Here is an 18,468-nt window from a genome sequence, read left to right on the forward strand (position 1 = left end):
CCTTCATTATGAGTGATTTAAATTCTGCTATTGAACAAGCAAGGCGATCTCTCGAAATCCATGATTCTAAAGCAGCTCTTAAAATATTAAAACCTTTTAAAAAATCGTTAAAAAATGAAAATGCATCTAATGTAATACTGTATCAATTATTTGCAGATGCTTATTTAGAAAATGGTCAATTGGATAAGGCCTATCCACTGTTATATCACGCATGTGAAATTGATCTAAATGGTGAGCAGGGAGGTTCAGAGAAATTCTTTATGTTGGGTCAAGCAACAGGTGGTGAAGACGGTATCAAACTGATCTTCCAAGGTCTGGAGAATATCTCCAAGAAGGCAGGGGATAACATTACACAGGAACAAGTTGATAAAATTGTGGATGGTCTTCTAACCACCATTGAAATCTGGATGACAGATCTATGCATGGAACCAAATGCTGAAACTGAATGCGAAGAATTAATTGGTAGAGCAATGGAAATATCTGAGGGCAAATCACCCGAAGTTTGGGCTACATTGGGATCAATACGTATATCGCAACAGAGGTACAGTGAAGCTTGTGAGGCCTTTGTCAATTCATGGAAATTTTTCGAGATAAAGAAGCAAGACATTGAAGCAGCAATTAGAAATAATGAGAATTCGTCTCATGAGCAATACGCACAGTTAGTACAACCACTTTTATCATTGGCAAAGATGTGCGTCGAAATGGGTCTTTACGAAATCTCACTGCAAATTTTAGGAGCTGTAAAGGATGTTGATGAAGACAATCTAGAATCTTATTATTTGGAAGGCTTTACATTTTACTTAATGGGTAAATTGGAATTGTTTAAACAGACTCATCCGGATGCCAATGTTAATGCTGATAACATTTACGAATTTAATGAACATTTCCAAGAACTACCACTAGATTTGAATAACGAATCGATTACAGAAATAATACAAGACGCTAAATTATCATTGAGTTTTGCATCCAAATTAGCACAGAACGCTGAACCTGACGATGAATTAGCCCAAGAATTATACGCGGGTTCAATTCAAGTATTGTCAGAAATCGGTGGACCTCTAGATGACAGTGAATTGATTAAGATAAAGAAAGGTGAAGATGATGATGGAAACGAGGAGGAACAAGATATTGAGTTCGAAGACGGAGAATAGTTTTTAAATTTCGTTCCTCTTTCTAAATCCCTAAAACATAGTATATATAATAGCACACAGTACAGTCTCATTTTTCTATTTTTGTTCAATAGATCTTAAACTTCCCGTTACATCAGGTCAACTATTCGATGACGAGGATATCTTAAGTTTATCAGCGAAGTCCCCTTGGAAGTGATCGATATCTTCCCATTGGTCATTATCCTCATGATTCGAATCATTTTGCTGAATTTTACCGTTACCATTACTGTCCTCATGATGTTCTTCTTCATTACCAATTGATTCTTGTTGATTTGGATTAGAAATTGAATTTGTATTCGAATTTGATGATGGATCTTGCATACCTTGTATGATGAAATGCGTCAAATAAAATGGTCTCGCCGTATCTTGGAACCCTTCCTCATATTCAGCCCAATTTTCGTCATCTTCATTGGCATAAGTAACAAATTCTTCAGGTACTAATCCAGTTTTGGTTCTATTCTGATTCTCAGCAACTAGCCAACCTTGCCCATGTCTATAGCTAATAAAAACAACATCGCCTTCTTGTAATTCTAACTCATTATCGTTCTCCGGCTCAAAATCATATAATGCCACTGCCAATCGATTTATCACGTAATCCGTTGGCAAAACAATACTTTGCCTTCTATTCTCATACCGTTGGTCGTCATCATGTTCAGCTTCTTCCTTGTAAGGTACATCTGATATATCGGTCTCTGGCTCCAACTCCAATCCCTCGAAATCTTCAGTATACCCATGGTATAAAGGATCTGATGGTTCGTATGCAAAATCTTTAATAGATATATATCCGGAATCTTGAGATCCTATACTCTGTTCACCCATTGAGAGCTGTGACAATCGCTGTTGTTGGTGGTGTTGTTGGCGTTGTTCATCTTGCGGCACTGAATGTTCATTTGGTTTTGATCGATCTTCTAATATACCATCCTGATCCATTCTATTATGATTATGATCTCTAGTAGCCCTTACCATCCTTATTTGAACCTTTTCACTTGAAACTTTTGATTTAAATCAAAGTTATAGTGATAATAAATAGTCCGTTTGTTTTATAGTTTAGCCGTAAGACTCTTCTAATTATGTAGATCACTGAAATCGAAACAAAACAAACAATGACAACGTCTCATAGGCCCCAGTTAGAAGCTAGAAGTGGTGCAAAGGCTGCTTCTTATGTACCAACATCAACTGAACACGCAAGATTATTACCAGGTCATAAGAAGCTAAAGTATCGTAAGAGTAAGAATGAACAAGAACCAGTGAACAATGAGCAGCTTGAGGTGCAGGAAGGGAAGCAGGCAGAAGAAGATGCTGCTAGTGATGAAGATGAAGACGACGAAGAAGAAGACGACAATAATGAGGAGGAAGAGGATGAAGACGATCAAGAGGCACTTTTACAGGAGCTGAACAATATCAGACAAGAGAGAATGGTTGAAAGGATACGAAATGAGCAGAGACAACAAAGTGAGATGGATTTAACACAGATACCAACGCCTAAATCCACTAGTGGGTGGCGTAAAACTACTTTTGGGAGAAATAGAGTTTCCAAAAGAAAACAAGATGATAAAGCTCCAGAATACGTTAACGATATGACAAAAACTGCGTACCATGAGGAATTTATTCGTCGATTTATTAAATGAAATAAAACTGATTAAAAAATATTTACACGAATTGTGAGACGTCTTTGACGAATTGCTTGAAATCATCGCGACTCAAAAGTTCACCACCGATGAAATCTACTTGAGTATGGTTTGCACCACTGCTGCCGCCTTTGATATCAGAGAATTGAACTAAATACTTGTCCATGTATTTGAGACGTAAAATACGGTGGTAAACGGCATTAACGTAGTCGTATTGAACACTGGATTTTTCACCATTGACATGATGTAGATTAACATCCATGGATTCTGGTATAACCAAATTTTTCCTACTTTGAAAAGTGAGCCTTGAATCCTGTAAAAACTTCCTAATGCCGGGTTGGCGTGATAGCCAGTTTTCTAAGCCGTCTTCATATGTTTCTGTCAATTCAGCTACAGTATCAACATTGACCTTTATGTCTCGAGGTTGCTGTGGGGTTTGTACGAAGAGACTTCTTTGTTGTAATTGTGTTATACAGCGAACAGAGTTGATAATGGCAACATCGTACTCGTCTAATTCAAACCAAAGTTCTATAGGTGGTGCGTTTTCATTTGTATGCGGAACATTGGAAAGATTGGGTATAAAATTTAATTGCACATAATAATCATGTTGGTCCATAGTGTAAAGTTCATCTTTGCTAGTCAATGAATCGTAAAGTGGCAATTCTAACAGTTTTGTCATTACTTGTGGGATCTTGGTTTCAAACAAAGCGTCGTTGCCATCGTTAGTGGTCAACAATTGTCCTAAAGTCATGCTAAACATTTTCTTGGGTGGTTCATCTAATTTGAGTGCCATCATTTGTGGTTCTTTCTTTTGATCCATGAGAAAGTCGTACCATTGATCAAGTTTCTCGTCAGTAGGGATGATATTTTCATGACTTGGTACTGCAATATGCGGTACATCCTTTTTACTAATAGGTTTCTGTAATCTGTACCAGTCTTTATTTCTATTAATCCAGTCCAAGCTTTCAATATCTGTGAAAGGGAATTTTGCAAATGAGTTTACATCCTGACCGTTAATATGAAGCTGTTCGACCTTTTCCGACAATTGTGGATGGTACTGAGTCCCCCAAAGTAAAAGGTTCTGAGCCTTGGAAACTCTCTTATGACCGAATGCGGATATTCTATATACATCATCACCTGGTTCTGAGCCCATTAGTTCGAAGAAAACTGCACTTTCTCTTTGAATTAATGAAATCAATTCATTTAATTTCATATCGCTCATTATTTCATTCCTTGCGGAATGGTTGGAAATAAATTGTCTTAAATTCATTGTCATGGTGTTGACATTAGCCAAAATATTCGATAATGAAACTTCCACATATTTAATAATGGGCGATGTACCTCTTACAATCATAATATTTTCATCTAATGCCACTGCTAAGGTAGCACCAATACGTGAGAAATTGTTCAAAATTTTACCATTATTGGTTAATAGAAGCAAATACATGTCTCTGATATCAACATTAATAATACGTTCAAGGATGAGATCCTCTGATTCATCCACAAAATCATTAGGTTCGCATTTCCAATAATCATCCATAATTGTTTTGATTAATGTATCCTTTGTAGTCTTGCTATGTGCAATACCATAATATTTCTTTGTATAAGCCCTCAATTGCGGTAAAGTGTAGGCTGAATCCAACAAGTGCTTTAACTGATCATACCTAAGTCTCGACATATTGCTAGTCGATGGTTTTTGATAGTTAATGGATCGTACCGCTTGTTCTTTGGACACTGAGCTCTTGAATACCAATAGTTTCATTCTTTGCGCCTCAATCTCTTGTAAAATCTTAGTTGAATGTCTTGATCTTCTAGGAGCTCCTGTGTTCGAGTCTGCACCCAACTCAACACCCTCTAAAATCGATAGCTTTTTACCATTATTACTTCTAAAATAACTTGGAGTATGTCTTCTCTTCAATAAACCAGTCTGCGATGGATCTAAAACTAGGAAATTCGTCTTGGAAGGTTTCAGTTTCTTACCTCTTGTACGTGATGTTTGATCCTCACCCAGCTGCTCTCCTAGTGTGGAGGAACCGGTATTGTTACTATCTTGATCTTTCGATGAGTAGTATAATCTTGATGTTCTTTTGATGCTATTACAGAAACTATGACGAGTCAAAGAACCGTAAAACCTGGAAACTAGCATAACCAAACTTGGTCTGAAAGCTTCATATAATGAATCACAGTTAAAATGTAAACACTTCAGTTTAATGGAACTTTATATGGTCGATTATTCTAAAGCTCATCGATTCCAAAAATTTTTCAGATCGAAACCTTGAAAGGAACTCTTGGATAATAATAATAATATTATTATTAAAAAAAAAAAGAAGAATTCGAGGCAGTCAGCTATCAATTGTCATTCAATTTTAATATTTCATGGGATGGGTGCTAAAAGAGATATAGTAGCGGATTATTACGATGTTTTCAATAATGAAGTTAAGCAGTTTCTCCAGCCTGGAGTGGATCATGAATTAAAAGGGTCACGTATTCATGCTGACAGTAAAGTTAGATGCTTAGAGGATCCTGAGGAGGAAGAAGAGGGAGAAGAAGATGGCGAGAGCGAATTGAGTTCCACTGGATATAACTCTGCGAGTGGTATTGAAAGTGGTAGTGACGGCGGCGACAATAATGATAGCCAAGATAGTAGTAGTGAAAGTGACAGCAGGTATGTCACCGCTGAAGAGAGTGCAGATGAAAATGAATTGACTTCTAAGGAATCACAGAATTTTATACTAGGTACTTATTGGTCTAGTCGTGAGAAATCGACCTTTTTTCACTGTCTATCAAGATATTCCATCCACAGACTTGATGAATGGCATGCAAGACTACCGTCTAAATCTAAATTTGAAATTTTGTTGTATTATAAAGTGTTAAAAACCAACTTAATGGAATTGCAAAGACGCAATCTGCTCGGTAGTTTGGTACCCAACGAAGATTTCCCCATTGCATATGAAATGGATGAATTTTACATGGAATGGGAAGAGTTTATGAGTCGTCAAGTGAGAATTGAATACGAGAAACCAATTGCTCATAATAAGGATAATAGCGATGATACCAATAATGAAGATGAAGATGAGGATGAGGATGAAGACGAAGATTTGATTTCTATTGACAATTGGAATAAAAGGTGGCAGGCCATCTACTGTAAAACTGGCATTGAAGAATTGAAACCACTAGGATCAGAACCTTTGCCCTGTTCAAAAGAAGCATTTGAATTTTTAACCAAATGCGCAAAGGTATACACAAAGAGGCTATTATGGTTTACAGTCCTCCAAGATATGGAGAAATTGAGTGTTTCCAAAAGATCTATTTTCCCTGACGAGGGACCGGTCAAAGATGAAGATTTAGTATTACACGCTAGTGATGAACAATTACCACATGTAGTGACACAATCAAGTGTCTTGAAAGCCCTCAATACACTTAAACAAGAGGGCTTTCATACTCCAACTATTCCAGAAACCATACTAAGAACACTGGAAAATTTTGAAGTTGAACCCAAGCCGGAAGGTAAACTATTCAGAAATCACCAGGTAACTATGTCGCTCTTACCATCACTTCTACAACAGGGGACGTTAGACTCTGTGCCTTTCCATTTGACGAATTCTGAACCACCATTGAACAGTGAGCCAGAACCAAATATGATCCATAAGAAGCTTTACACGATCCACCACGGGAAAAGAAGAAGAATAGATAACTCTTTTGTGCAAGATGATCCGTTCGATTCTATCGACAACCCACTAGAGATAGATCTGTGCGATTGGGAAGCCCAATCCCTCGAGGCAAGAGACCTGAGATTATCTAAATTACACCAACATATGCTTTTAACATACTACAGCCCTGCAAATGATTCATCCCACATACAACTTGAACCTGAATCACCAGATCAAGCTCGGGAGCCATGTCCAGTTGATAAGATTCCATCAACCCTATTGAGCCTTTTTATGCATTCTAATAGCTGAACGGTTTCTTGGCATTTTCGGAATTGGCTTCCCGAAGGAAAAATATCGGTTATGGGATTCCGTAGAGATGAGCAGCACAATATGAGCTCTATAGAAATCTCTTCGAGGCAATATTGACATTTTAAAAGAGATAGCGATCAGTCTGTAGCCGTAATTTGACCATGCATACTGTGCTTACTGAAATGTATATAAAGCGGGTGTTTGATAATTGTACTTGACGATTCCAAGTTCCCTCTTTCTCTATCCACCACCCCGAAATTTTAACTAAACATATTACTACGTCTAAGATGTCTCTTAGATCAGGAACAGGTCAGCTACACAACATTTACGGGTCTCTAAGACCTATGTTTAGAGCTGGTACTCTTCAAAGTGCAAGATTTGTATCTCAGACTTCTACTCACAAAAACAGTGCTGTGGCATTCGACGCTGTAAACCCAAGTACTAAGATGAGTGCTGATGTAAAGGCTCCAAGTTCGGTAGCCTATTTGAAGACCCTATCTAAACCAGAACTTTTCTCTTTAGGTGTTATTGGATGTGTCACCACAAGTAAGCATTTGTTGAACTTGGTTATCGGATTATTTCCTTATGTGCCTATGTTCCTTATCAAAATATTTGTTTCCAGGCTGTACTGCGGTGGTGATAACGTCGAAGAAGTTAGACAATGTGGTGAACGTCTGCAGAAACGTGGTATCAGTAACATGATGTTGTCCCTAACTATTGAGGATTCCGAAGGTGTGAAGAACATCGATATCAACCACATCGTTAAGGAAACTATTAGATCTGTGCACGAAGTTTTGAAACCAAACCTTCTGAATCAACTTGAAACTGCTGTCGATGTTAACGATGTAGCTCCCGGTTACATTGCCTTGAAGCCTTCTGCGTTAGTGGCTAACCCAAGTCAAGTCCTTTTGAATTTCAAGAATCCTGCATGGAAAGAACAGCGTGACCAATTGGTTAACAACTGTGCTGCCATTACTCAAACCGTTTACGACTTGAATCAAGAGTTGTTGAAGAAATACCCTACCAGAAAGGCTCCATTCTTTGTTTCTACCATCGATGCTGAAAAATACGATTTACAAAACAGTGGTGTTTATGAATTGCAAAGAATCCTTTTCGAAAAATTTAACCCTGCATCTAGTCCTATTGTCTCTTGTATTGGTACCTGGCAATTGTATTTAACCGATTCTGCCGAAGAATTGGAAATTGAACGTCAAAGAGCTGAACGTGAAGGTTACAAGTTAGGTCTTAAATTGGTTCGTGGTGCTTACATTCACTCTGAACCTGATCGTAATGTGGTCATTCAACCATCAAAGGAAGCTTCTGATATTAACTACAACACTGTTATGACTAAAGTAATCCAAGATCTATCCTCTAACGGTAAGAATTCAACCTACGGTCATTTGGTGGTTGCATCTCATAACTACTACTCTCAAATGTTGGCCACTGAAGAATTGAAAGGTAAGGAAAACACCTACGGTAAATGTAATGTCGTGCTAGGTCAATTGCTGGGTATGGCTGATAACGTTACCTATGATTTGATAGAGAACCATGGTGCAAAGAATATTATCAAGTACGTTCCTTGGGGACCACCATTAGAAACCAAGGATTACCTATTGAGAAGATTGCAAGAAAACGGTGATGCTGTTAGAGCTGACAATGGTTGGCCATTAGTGAAGTCCATTGCCAAGTCTTTATTCAGAGCATGAATTTATGTTTTTCCTATCTTTAATCGGTAATTATATATTATTAGGGAATTTTAATGAAGTATTATAAACGGATAAATTCGAGTAACGCTATATGAGGATATAGCCGTGCTTAGAAAACTCTTATGCTTAACGGGATTTTGGGCCAATCCATTTCCCGAACATCCTTCGGGACTATCGATGTATAGTTGAACATTACAAGTGAACTTCACGCGACTTTGTCATGCCATCGCCAAAATATAAGATCATATGTAATAACTTAAGATAAAGGATTGCTCCCAAGAGGACTCGAGGGCTTATCAGATAGGACTCATCTGATGAATAGGCTTGAAACCGCTTTCGAGCAACAATATGTAAAGGCGCAAAATAAGTAGAAGGGCGCCGTAATGGCAAACAAGAACTGGACTAAGAGGTTACTCGATAAGATTAAATTGTGTTAGAGATTGTATATGTCTAGCACTTCAGCAAACTTGATATCTAAAGTAATAGTAGCTTTCATCTTAATCAAATCATTTTTCACGTTATTAACGCGAGCTCATTATAGTGCCATAGTGACCCAGTCATACTCAATTATAAGATAGTGGCTGATCATCTAAATACTAATGCAAACAGAAGTTAATATTTGTTTAAGACGGTTGTTGAACGTTGTTAGAGTAGCGATTATATAGTTTGAGCGACAAGAAGCATGTGTACTTTAGAACACGTGATATTATTTCTTCAGTAGTTGAACCTTTTGTTAAACCAACTTGTGATCATCAATCAATTATTTACCAGAATCTTACCTACAGTTCCCCCGTCCAACTTTTGTATCTCCCAGCTGGCTATATAACAGATGTGAGCCATGGCCTTAGCGTGCCATGCGATCTAAAAACATGGTCTAACGCACAGAATAATTCTAGCCAAGAAGCGATGGAACACTCTAGGAACTAACATAACTAAAAGATCTAACAAGTCCTTATCATATCCATTTCCTTGTAAGTGTTCTCAAGTAAATGAGTGATATAAAGTAGTCTACATAAATTAAATTAACTGAAATCTGTTCAAGAACATTACATCCGTGATAGTTTAATGGTTAGAATGGGCGCTTGTCGCGTGCCAGATCGGGGTTCAATTCCCCGTCGCGGAGTTCTTTTTAAACCTAATTTTTTTCCATCTCATCTCATCTTCACTTATCAGACTTTCAGATATAGAATAAGTTTTAAAATTTAATCTTTAGTTAAATTTAGTATTTTATGAGAAATAATATGTGTTTCTGAAAATCGATTAGGATTCAATTGACCGGGAATTCTAAAGCACTATCGAGATGAAATTTGTTGCACTTATATCTGGAGGCAAAGATTCCTGTTTTAATATTATTCATTGTTTAAAACAGGGCCATGAATTAGTCGCACTGGCAAATCTTCATCCTATTGATAAATCTCAACAAGAATTGGATAGTTTTATGTTCCAAACTGTTGGTCATGATATCGTTCCATACTATGCAACATGCACAGGATTACCTCTGTATCGTAAGGAGATTCATCCTTTTGGATCTAAAAATGTAGAATTAAACTATACTCCGACTGTTAGTGATGAGATTGAAGATCTATACGAATTGTTGTCCCAAGTGGTTAGAGAAAAACCTGATGTTGAAGCAGTAAGTGTAGGTGCCATCCTTTCATCATATCAAAGAACTAGAGTTGAAGATGTCTGTGCAAGATTAGGGTTAGTTGTATTGAGTTACTTGTGGCAGAGGGATCAGTTAGAACTTATGCAAGAAATGTGTCAGGCTTCTCAAACGGATACACCAGGTGACTTTGAAGCAAGACTAATTAAAGTAGCCGCCGTAGGACTAGACCAGTCGAGTCTTGGCAAAACTTTACCGGAGGTTTTTCCAACTCTGATGAAATTACACAATATGTACGATGTTCATATTTGTGGTGAAGGTGGTGAATTCGAAACTATGGTATTAGATGCGCCCTTCTTCTCCAAGGGTCGCTTAAAACTTTTGTCAAAGCAAGATTCACCCTCAGATGAGAACGATGGTGTTTATAATACTAGATTAAATGTGGAATTTGAAGAGAGACAATTGTCAAATGCAGATTTACAAGCACATTTAGATGCTTTACCACAACCGACATTATTGAATGACCAATGGCAAGAGCTATACGATCATATGGGGGAGATACCCATCGGCGGATCAGATTCCATTGAAGCAAATTTTAAAAATGAAATCTCCTACGATATCTCTGTGAGTAGAGTGGGGAATTTGCTGACCGTTTCGAACCTCTATTCGAATGCTACAACGTTAGAGGAGCAAATGCAAGACATTTTCAAACAACTAGATGATATTTTGAAAAAAAACAGAACTAAACCTTCACAAGTGCTTCATTGTACACTAATCTTGGATGATATGTCCCTTTTCCCTCAAGTCAACCAAATTTATTCCAGTTATTTTGACGTTATAAAGAACGGACCATTACCACCAGCACGGGCATGTATTTCTTCGATGTTAGGTAACGGTTCGTTGGTTCAAATGTCACTACTATTAGATGTCTCAGTGGATCACGAAAGGAATAAAAATGGATTGCACGTTCAGGGTCGCTCATATTGGGCTCCCAGTAACATCGGACCTTACTCTCAAGCCATTTGGCTCAAGGATGATTGCAATAAAACTGCATTTATTAGTGGACAAATCGCACTAGAACCAGCTACTATGACCTTGGCCATGAACGATGCAAAATTACAAGCACCTCTTTCTTTGAAGCATTTTGATACATTGAAAACCACAATAAATACTCCGAATCAGCTTTTTATGACATGTATGGTGGATGACAATAGCGTAGTTCCCACAATTTCTAGGGTTTGGTCACTTTATTGTTCAGAAATGGCCTATGAATCAGATTTATGGATGAACAAATCGGATGATCCGCAAGAAATTTTGATCATTGCTCAAGTGAATCAATTACCTAAAGGAGCGCTGTGTGAATGGAGTGGAGCTGCATGTCAAGAGTTAGTTGTGGAGGACGAGGATCAAGATGAATGTACCCAGGAGCTGAAAAAGTTGTCACTAAGTGATTCCAAGGAAATAACCGTAAAGAATTCCAAAGATCAAAGGCAGTTCATCACTGGATTCGCAAAAAATCTGGACCAACTCCTTCAAGCATTGGACGCATTGCCCAGATCCTCTAAAGTGACGCTGTACTGTCATCCAACTGATATGTCACGTGACCATGGAGGTACTAATATTGAATATTTCCCAGTATACAGGGTTTTCGATTATAATGGCCAATGCCATCGTTATGCATATCAAGCAATTGTCTGGAATGAATAATCTGTATTGTTTGATTCTTTTCTCCCTCTGTCAAAAGCTCATCGCTTGTTTTAAAGAGAGAAAAAAGAGTTTTATCACTTACCATGCGGAATAGAGGAACAAGATTAACCCATTTGATTCCACGGAAAAGTCTTTATGAGCAATTTTGATTACTCTAAGGAAGCTCATAAGCTAATTGAGTTTGCTCAAAGATGCATTGAAACTGTTCCCAAGGACAATGACTCTTTCAAGAGGATGGAAATTGAACTCAAAAACAGAAAGGAATTCCGGAAAACGCTACGATCCCTCAATATGTTAGAGGAAGGTCGATATGATCTAGTAGATGACTGCACATTTAAAGAGCACATTGCAGATTACCCTGGGGTAACTAGAACATTTGCCAAGGTGGATCCAAATAGTTGCAAAATAGAGTACGAACCTCCAAAACTGGGGTTACAGGAAAGAAAAAATTCCAAGGATCGTAGATCTGACGCCAAGAGAGATCATTTTGTAGAAAAGAAAAGGCAAAAATTAATGGAAGGTGCTGAACAGAATACCAGTTTGGTGAAAACACTTCTTGGCAGTCCATATTACGTCGATTTAACGCATTCACCCCCACCACCACCTCCTCCTCCACCATTACCAGCTGTAGCCCCACCGCCAAATCTCTATGAACCTCAACCTCAGATAAATTTGGGAGGTGGTCCTTCATTACCTTACCACAATTATCCTGTTGCAAACCCAGGTATAGCTCCTGCTCACACGTACTTAGTACCAACATACCAACAACAGCCGTTTTTGACACCTCAATATTCGATTCCACCTCCTGGTCCTCATTTGACCTCTACATTACCGCCCCCTAGCGGAGTACGACATGAAAAGACGCCGAGTCAAGTATCAAAGCCAATGAAATCATCAAGAAAGTCATCTAAGCAGAAACTGCCAAAATCATTAAGAAAAATGGGGAAAGTTGCGAAAAGATACGATTTGGATACATGATATCATTGAAAAGTAATACAGAAATAATAACTACAAACTTACTTTTTATTCTTCTTTTACTTTTCTCACCTCCTTTTACCTATGAAATTTATTTCTTCTTGTCCTTGGATTTCAGAAGTTTCGAAAATTTACCTCTTTTTTTCTTCTCTGGAGACTTACCATCAGCACTTGCTTCTGATTGTTGAGTGGATTGCGTAGAAGCAGGAGCGGATTGAGGTGGTGGATTTTTTGGTAAATGTAAAGCATGCGAAACTGGAGGCGCCACCGGGGCGAAAGCTTCTAGCATGAAATCTGGTGGTCTTTCTCTTTCCTTTGCATCATCTTGCAATTGCAAATTCTTCCTGTCATTGGTCAAATTCTCCACACTTTTGAGGAAGGAAAGAGGTGTGATGATAGCATCACTGCCGATGAAAATGTCCCTGTTCTTCAAATTTGACTGTTCATAGATGGCTTTGATTTCGAGATTCGTCACACCACCGATAATGTAGTAAAAGAATCTCTGTCTAGGGGCCCTCTTCTGATTTATATTGTTTTTAGTCCATGCTGCCTTATGTCTCGGATTTCTTAAGGATGCGGAGCTATTTACATTTACTGAATAACCGGAAACTTCTGCACTTTGTTCATCCAGCAATTCAATTGGTTTATCCTTAACGTATGGGAAAAGCTCTTCCGACACTAACAATGGATTGGCTATAATTTTGGCTAAAATGTTCCCTATAGCTGGGATGTATCTGGAGGTGTTGTACACCGATGAATCCTTGACAATGGTGTCGTGGAACCACTCTTTTTTGTAAGGTTTATTCTTGGGGCTCTCTTTAATTAGCTGGAACCCTAGTTGATCGAAGTTCCTAAAGAGAAGCATGAAATGACTAAAAAAATCGTGATTTTCACCAATACCAATGAATGCCAATAGTTTTATGAGATCTTGCTCAATTATACCACCACGATAAAGGGCATAAACAATGATGTGACGGATCTTATCAATAACATTAGATTCCTTAATGTTCAAGGCCTCTAACAAATTATAAGTGACATTCTTAACTCTTTCACCGTCCATATCGGTACCAAAACCTGCGCAACATTGTTCTAAATCTGCTGATTCTGCTAATCTTCTTTCCTGATTGATTATCAAACATTTTTCAATCAAAGTTCTATGTAAAATCATTCTCCTTCTCTCCTCATCAAAATCTTTTAAATGAGCAACCACACTCAACAAATCTGTTGTGGTTTTCACATTAGACCTATCCACCAATTTTGGGTTTTTAGCGATCATTTCTTTAATCTTGGCGTTCAAATACTCGTTGGCATCTACGATATGTTGATTTTTCAGTTCTGCCCAATCAGGGTCCAAGAGATCCAGCAATCTGGAAGTTTTTTCCTCTTGTTCACCTCTTTCATTTTCGGCTGTGTAGTTAAACACATCTGTAGCTGGATCCACATCAGGAACCAAGTCGTAGACCATGGACTTATAAGTAAAATCATGTAAAACTGGACTCAACAAGTCTAAACATCTGTCTGTGATAAGACAAACAGCCCTCGGCCTCTGTGATGGTGGTGGGTAATCTTGATGTTCTCTAGCGTAGTTATCTAGTGTAGTTTGGAATTCGAATGCGATCCTCTTTGCTAATAAAGTTGCTGGGGTCAATTTCTCCTGGTTTGGTTGTGGTTCCGAGTACCTAATGATGGGGTATTCACCAGTAACTATGCACAAGTTTAACAATGAATGAATGGTTTTCTTTACGTTTCTGTCAATCAAATCGATACATTGCTTGTTAAAGAACAGTTGTAAAGATCGATCGATATCCATTGTTAAAAAGAATTGGGTCTCCTTCGGTATGAAAGAAAGTTCAACTTCCTTAATGCTAGCCAAATATTGAGGGATAAACCGCTTAGATTTAAAGTAATCTACCATCTTCGGATCCGTTCCTGGTAAGAACCTTATATGCGCCCGTCTATAACGTGGAGGCCTCATTCTAAAGTCAACATCAATACAGTTGATGTTATACTTATTAGGTTTCAAAAGATAGACAGCTTCCACTGATGATTGTCCCTTCCTATTGGGAGAATCTATCCTATCCACGCCGGTAACATGTCTAAGCAATTCCCCAGGATTGGAGAACAAATATGAAAGAAACTTTTCCACTTCTACATCGATCACCAGAAATTTAACGTTATGAGGAGTTTGAACCTCGCTAAGCAGACTCAGCAGATTATTCCTTTGTAATTCGATCAGATCAGACATCCTGGTTTTGAACAGCAATCAAATCCAATAACAGCGGCTTTAACTTCACCAATTCTGGGAGGAATCAGACAGCAGAAATTGCCAGATCCTCACAGGATTAACTAGTACAAATTAGGAACCTAACGGTAAGATGAAGACTACCCCTTAGTAGTCGAAAAGGTGACCTGGGGTTAAGAGTACCTCTGTTTTTTCGAGCTTCTGACCTGCAGGCTAAGAAACGTAATCATAAACTACGAATTTAAGATGTATGGAGGAACTATGAGAGAATGTGGCTCTAGAGAATTGTTAAAGATCTATGTAAGCCCATGAACAGTCACCCATGACGTTCTTAATCAATTCTGCGCTGTCGATTTATCCTTATATCTTTATCTTGTAAGCGGTTATCCTATCCAAACGGATTTAATTTCTGGACGCGAGAAATATCAGTAGTAATTGCCTTAGATCAATTCAAAAATGCTCCTGGGTACGCTAATGACCAAGTCCAGCTTTGTCCCCCATCTAGCCATTTAGTAGTAAAATTTGGTGAGCTGAAGAATGCATAAGAAGTGTTTGGATCGAACAGAGCGACATTTAACATAATGATACCTTTCCAACCGTCGTCAATTGCGTCTACAATGGGTCTCAATTTTTGTTCCCACTCTTCCTGTACAAATTTGGAACTTCTCACAAATGATGATGCTGGTGTGATGGGGATAGCGTGAATCATTTGAATATATTGCAACTGATTACCGAAATACGTGGTATGATCAATTTTGTTTTCAAACTTAATGCCACTCACTTTATTGGCTACTAGCTCTCTAGGCATAATTTGGTTATCATCGGTATAAAGGAAGTAAGAGTTTAACGAAGTTCTTAGTACACCTAGTTGGATATTACCGATATTGATCAAATTGGTATTTTGAGTAGCAAGCCCCCACAGTTTCAAGGAATATGAAGCATTGACATCTTCAGAACTTGACTCTTGATCTTTACCATCGCCGCTTTCAAAAAGACCCTTGGCCCAAGAATGTCCATTAAACCAGTCAAATGATCTGAAAACGGGGAAAAATTGATCTTTATCTGATGGATTGGCATAATCTCTAATTAAGGTTTCAACCCATTGTCTGTTTTCCGATAACCAGGTCTTGTCTCCTACTTCTCTGTCCACTATTCCCAGGATAGCAGCTGTAATTACATGGTAACTATAGTGGAAATGGTGATCATTATAATAAGAATTACCAAAGTCTTGGGAATTGGTACCCGAAGATATGATACCACCCCAAGTGGTATCATATTTGAGCGGCAAAACTTGACTATTGGTCACAAAACGAGCCATGGCTTGTTTTAAACGTGGCATTAAAACAGATACTAGTGATTCATCTCTGAGAATGAAATGACAACAGTAAAGTATCCAGGCGTATTTAGCCAATGCCTTCCCTGAGAAGTACATTGAGTCTAAATGTGATTCATTCATCACATCACCGTGTACCTCTTGAGACGCAGCGTTTTTAATAGTTTCCAATACTTGCGGAGAATAATTGGGCCTCGAGGGTGCATTGGGGATTGTAGTAAATGGTTCAAAAGCTAATTTATCAGGTATTTCAACTCTCATATGGAATGAATTGGTGATGTAACCAGTCATTACGCCGCATACCGTAGAATCTAATCTGGAGGCAGTTCTGTGGGGCAACATAAGTTCAGTGAATGATAATTCATGATGAGGAAGAGCATACATCAAGGTACTACCACTCGATGAGCTACCGGATACTGTGTAATTGAATGAATATTCACCTGTATTTCCCTGTACACTGCTTTTCAATTCGCAGTCCATTGGGAAGCATCCTGCCGCCGAGTCAATTTCATCTTTGAAATCAGCTCCCAATTGGAAGACAGTTCCTTGCACTCTTTGGTTACCAATGATGGTATATGGATCGACTAGATTTAATTGCACCGGTGGGCCTGTGACATAAAGCGACCATGTGATCCCATTTTCCAAAGTTACAGCATATTTTTGTCCACTACTAGAGCTTCCTACAGGCCTAAAATCTCTGAAGGCAACTGCAGATTGAATTCTTGGTACCAAATTACGATAAATGGCAGTAACAAACCCCATACCTTGCACTAGAGGGAAGTGAATGAATTGACTCTCATTTTTCTTCAGTAATACTTGGGCTGACATATGCTTCAAATGGCTAAATCCCAAAGAAGTTTCCTGTTCACTAACGAACTCTGGTGAAGAGAAGACAAACGATTTGATACCAATAGGATTGAATAGGAATTGTGGTGGCCCATCATCAGGTCCTAACACCCTTTGGGCGGCGGTGCAGTGAGCAACAGCCATACCTAAAAATGGATTTTCCTTGCAGTACCACAGTGAATATGGATGAGTCCATACGGCATTTGTTTGATTACTGACGAGCATGTTACCATAGAATTTATTTGTTTCAATAGGTTTTCCCTGATTGTTCAGCCCTACGGGTATAGGAACTTCATGTGTAGCTCTTGTAAAAGTATCTAATGGTTGTGCTGGAGGGAATACATTATCAAAATCAATGCATCCGTCAAGGTCCAATTGTGACATTTGTCTTGAAATATCATCTGTTCCTAACGAACCACCAGTGAATGAAGATTCTGCTGTATTCGTTGTTCTTGGTGGTGCTGATGCAATACTCTTTGCTGTTTCTGATGGTCCTGTAGAATTGCCCACGGGCGTAGATGCGGCACTGCCTGGTCTAGGTCCCACAGGCGGTGGACCTGCTGGTCTGGATGGAGTTGGAGGAGGCCCATTAGGTCTCGAGGGCGTTGGTGGTGGTCCAGCGGGTCGTGATGGCGTTGGTGGAGGTCCATCAGGTCGAGTGAAAGTTCCAGGTGGTGGTCCTACAGGTCTTGAGGGCGTTGGTGGAGGTCCATCAGGTCGAGTGAAAGTTCCAGGTGGTGGTCCTACAGGTCTTGAGGGCGTTGGTGGAGGTCCATCAGGTCGAGTAAAAGTTCCAGGAGGTGGTCCTGGAGGTCTAGCAGGACGTTGCGGTAAATCAGGGGGTCTCGATGGTAAAGGCGGTGCAGATGAACCTTCGAAGTTTCTCGCCGGTATAGGAGGAGGAATTGGTGAACCTCCGACGGCTTCTTCATAAGAGGGTGGATTGTCTTCACCACTTATAGATGGAATTGGTGGATTACCACTACCAGGTAGAGGCATAGGAGGTCTTGAATATACCATTACCAATGATTAGTTGCGCTTATATCTATTGAATGGTAGTAATGGTTTCAAAATGAGCAGATCTTGGAGAAATTCGTGCAAAAAGTTCGGCAGCAGAGGCAAACTATCATTTAATTGAGGTCCTAAAAACCTGAGAACTATCAAATTCTTGATCTTCTTATTTGTCAAAATTTGTATTTGTTTATACCTTCGTGTTGAAGCTATTTGTTATTGTCTGTAGTCAAACGGCCTTAATTCGAAAAATTACTGATGATGAGCTGAGGTGAGCTTCCAACAAATC

The 18,468-nt window shown here is 38.8% G+C and overlaps 10 protein-coding genes and 1 non-coding gene across 11 annotated transcripts; 7 read left to right on the forward strand and 4 right to left on the reverse strand.

Moving 5' to 3' along the window:
• Window positions 1-8: 8 nt before the first annotated feature.
• On the forward strand, window positions 9-1,151 carry ACL4 (Acl4p; the record flags this gene model as incomplete). Its single annotated transcript, XM_002497758.1, has 1 exon — window positions 9-1,151. One exon carries the CDS (start codon window positions 9-11, stop codon window positions 1,149-1,151), a length of 1,143 nt encoding a protein of 380 aa, XP_002497803.1.
• Window positions 1,152-1,268: 117 nt separating this feature from the next.
• NBP2 (adaptor protein NBP2) lies at window positions 1,269-2,135 on the reverse strand (the record flags this gene model as incomplete). The annotated part of the gene is made up of 1 exon (XM_002497759.1): window positions 1,269-2,135. One exon carries the CDS (start codon window positions 2,133-2,135, stop codon window positions 1,269-1,271), a length of 867 nt encoding a protein of 288 aa, XP_002497804.1.
• A 137-nt stretch (window positions 2,136-2,272) lies between these two features.
• On the forward strand, window positions 2,273-2,797 carry CWC15 (U2-type spliceosomal complex subunit CWC15; the record flags this gene model as incomplete). Its single annotated transcript, XM_002497760.1, has 1 exon — window positions 2,273-2,797. The coding sequence occupies one exon, from the start codon at window positions 2,273-2,275 to the stop codon at window positions 2,795-2,797; it is 525 nt and encodes a 174-aa protein (XP_002497805.1).
• A 22-nt stretch (window positions 2,798-2,819) lies between these two features.
• SLS1 (Sls1p) lies at window positions 2,820-4,943 on the reverse strand (the record flags this gene model as incomplete). Its single annotated transcript, XM_002497761.1, has 1 exon — window positions 2,820-4,943. The coding sequence occupies one exon, from the start codon at window positions 4,941-4,943 to the stop codon at window positions 2,820-2,822; it is 2,124 nt and encodes a 707-aa protein (XP_002497806.1).
• Window positions 4,944-5,178: 235 nt separating this feature from the next.
• RRN5 (Rrn5p) lies at window positions 5,179-6,756 on the forward strand (the record flags this gene model as incomplete). The annotated part of the gene is made up of 1 exon (XM_002497762.1): window positions 5,179-6,756. The coding sequence occupies one exon, from the start codon at window positions 5,179-5,181 to the stop codon at window positions 6,754-6,756; it is 1,578 nt and encodes a 525-aa protein (XP_002497807.1).
• Window positions 6,757-7,043: 287 nt separating this feature from the next.
• On the forward strand, window positions 7,044-8,462 carry PUT1 (proline dehydrogenase; the record flags this gene model as incomplete). The annotated part of the gene is made up of 1 exon (XM_002497763.1): window positions 7,044-8,462. One exon carries the CDS (start codon window positions 7,044-7,046, stop codon window positions 8,460-8,462), a length of 1,419 nt encoding a protein of 472 aa, XP_002497808.1.
• A 1,051-nt stretch (window positions 8,463-9,513) lies between these two features.
• Window positions 9,514-9,585, forward strand: ZYRO0F13992r. The gene has a single exon. It is a non-coding gene; the product is annotated as a tRNA-Asp (tRNA).
• A 177-nt stretch (window positions 9,586-9,762) lies between these two features.
• DPH6 (diphthine--ammonia ligase) lies at window positions 9,763-11,772 on the forward strand (the record flags this gene model as incomplete). Its single annotated transcript, XM_002497764.1, has 1 exon — window positions 9,763-11,772. One exon carries the CDS (start codon window positions 9,763-9,765, stop codon window positions 11,770-11,772), a length of 2,010 nt encoding a protein of 669 aa, XP_002497809.1.
• A 135-nt stretch (window positions 11,773-11,907) lies between these two features.
• ZYRO0F14036g (uncharacterized protein) lies at window positions 11,908-12,750 on the forward strand (the record flags this gene model as incomplete). Its single annotated transcript, XM_002497765.1, has 1 exon — window positions 11,908-12,750. One exon carries the CDS (start codon window positions 11,908-11,910, stop codon window positions 12,748-12,750), a length of 843 nt encoding a protein of 280 aa, XP_002497810.1.
• An 88-nt stretch (window positions 12,751-12,838) lies between these two features.
• On the reverse strand, window positions 12,839-14,992 carry SEC1 (Sec1p; the record flags this gene model as incomplete). The annotated part of the gene is made up of 1 exon (XM_002497766.1): window positions 12,839-14,992. One exon carries the CDS (start codon window positions 14,990-14,992, stop codon window positions 12,839-12,841), a length of 2,154 nt encoding a protein of 717 aa, XP_002497811.1.
• A 442-nt stretch (window positions 14,993-15,434) lies between these two features.
• On the reverse strand, window positions 15,435-18,188 carry ACF2 (endo-1,3(4)-beta-glucanase; the record flags this gene model as incomplete). The annotated part of the gene is made up of 1 exon (XM_002497767.1): window positions 15,435-18,188. The coding sequence occupies one exon, from the start codon at window positions 18,186-18,188 to the stop codon at window positions 15,435-15,437; it is 2,754 nt and encodes a 917-aa protein (XP_002497812.1).
• Window positions 18,189-18,468: the final 280 nt, after the last annotated feature.

The sequence above is a fragment of the Zygosaccharomyces rouxii genome, assembly GCF_000026365.1.
Source record: "Zygosaccharomyces rouxii strain CBS732 chromosome F complete sequence".
In the NCBI taxonomy this organism is placed as follows: Eukaryota; Fungi; Ascomycota; class Saccharomycetes; order Saccharomycetales; family Saccharomycetaceae; genus Zygosaccharomyces; species Zygosaccharomyces rouxii.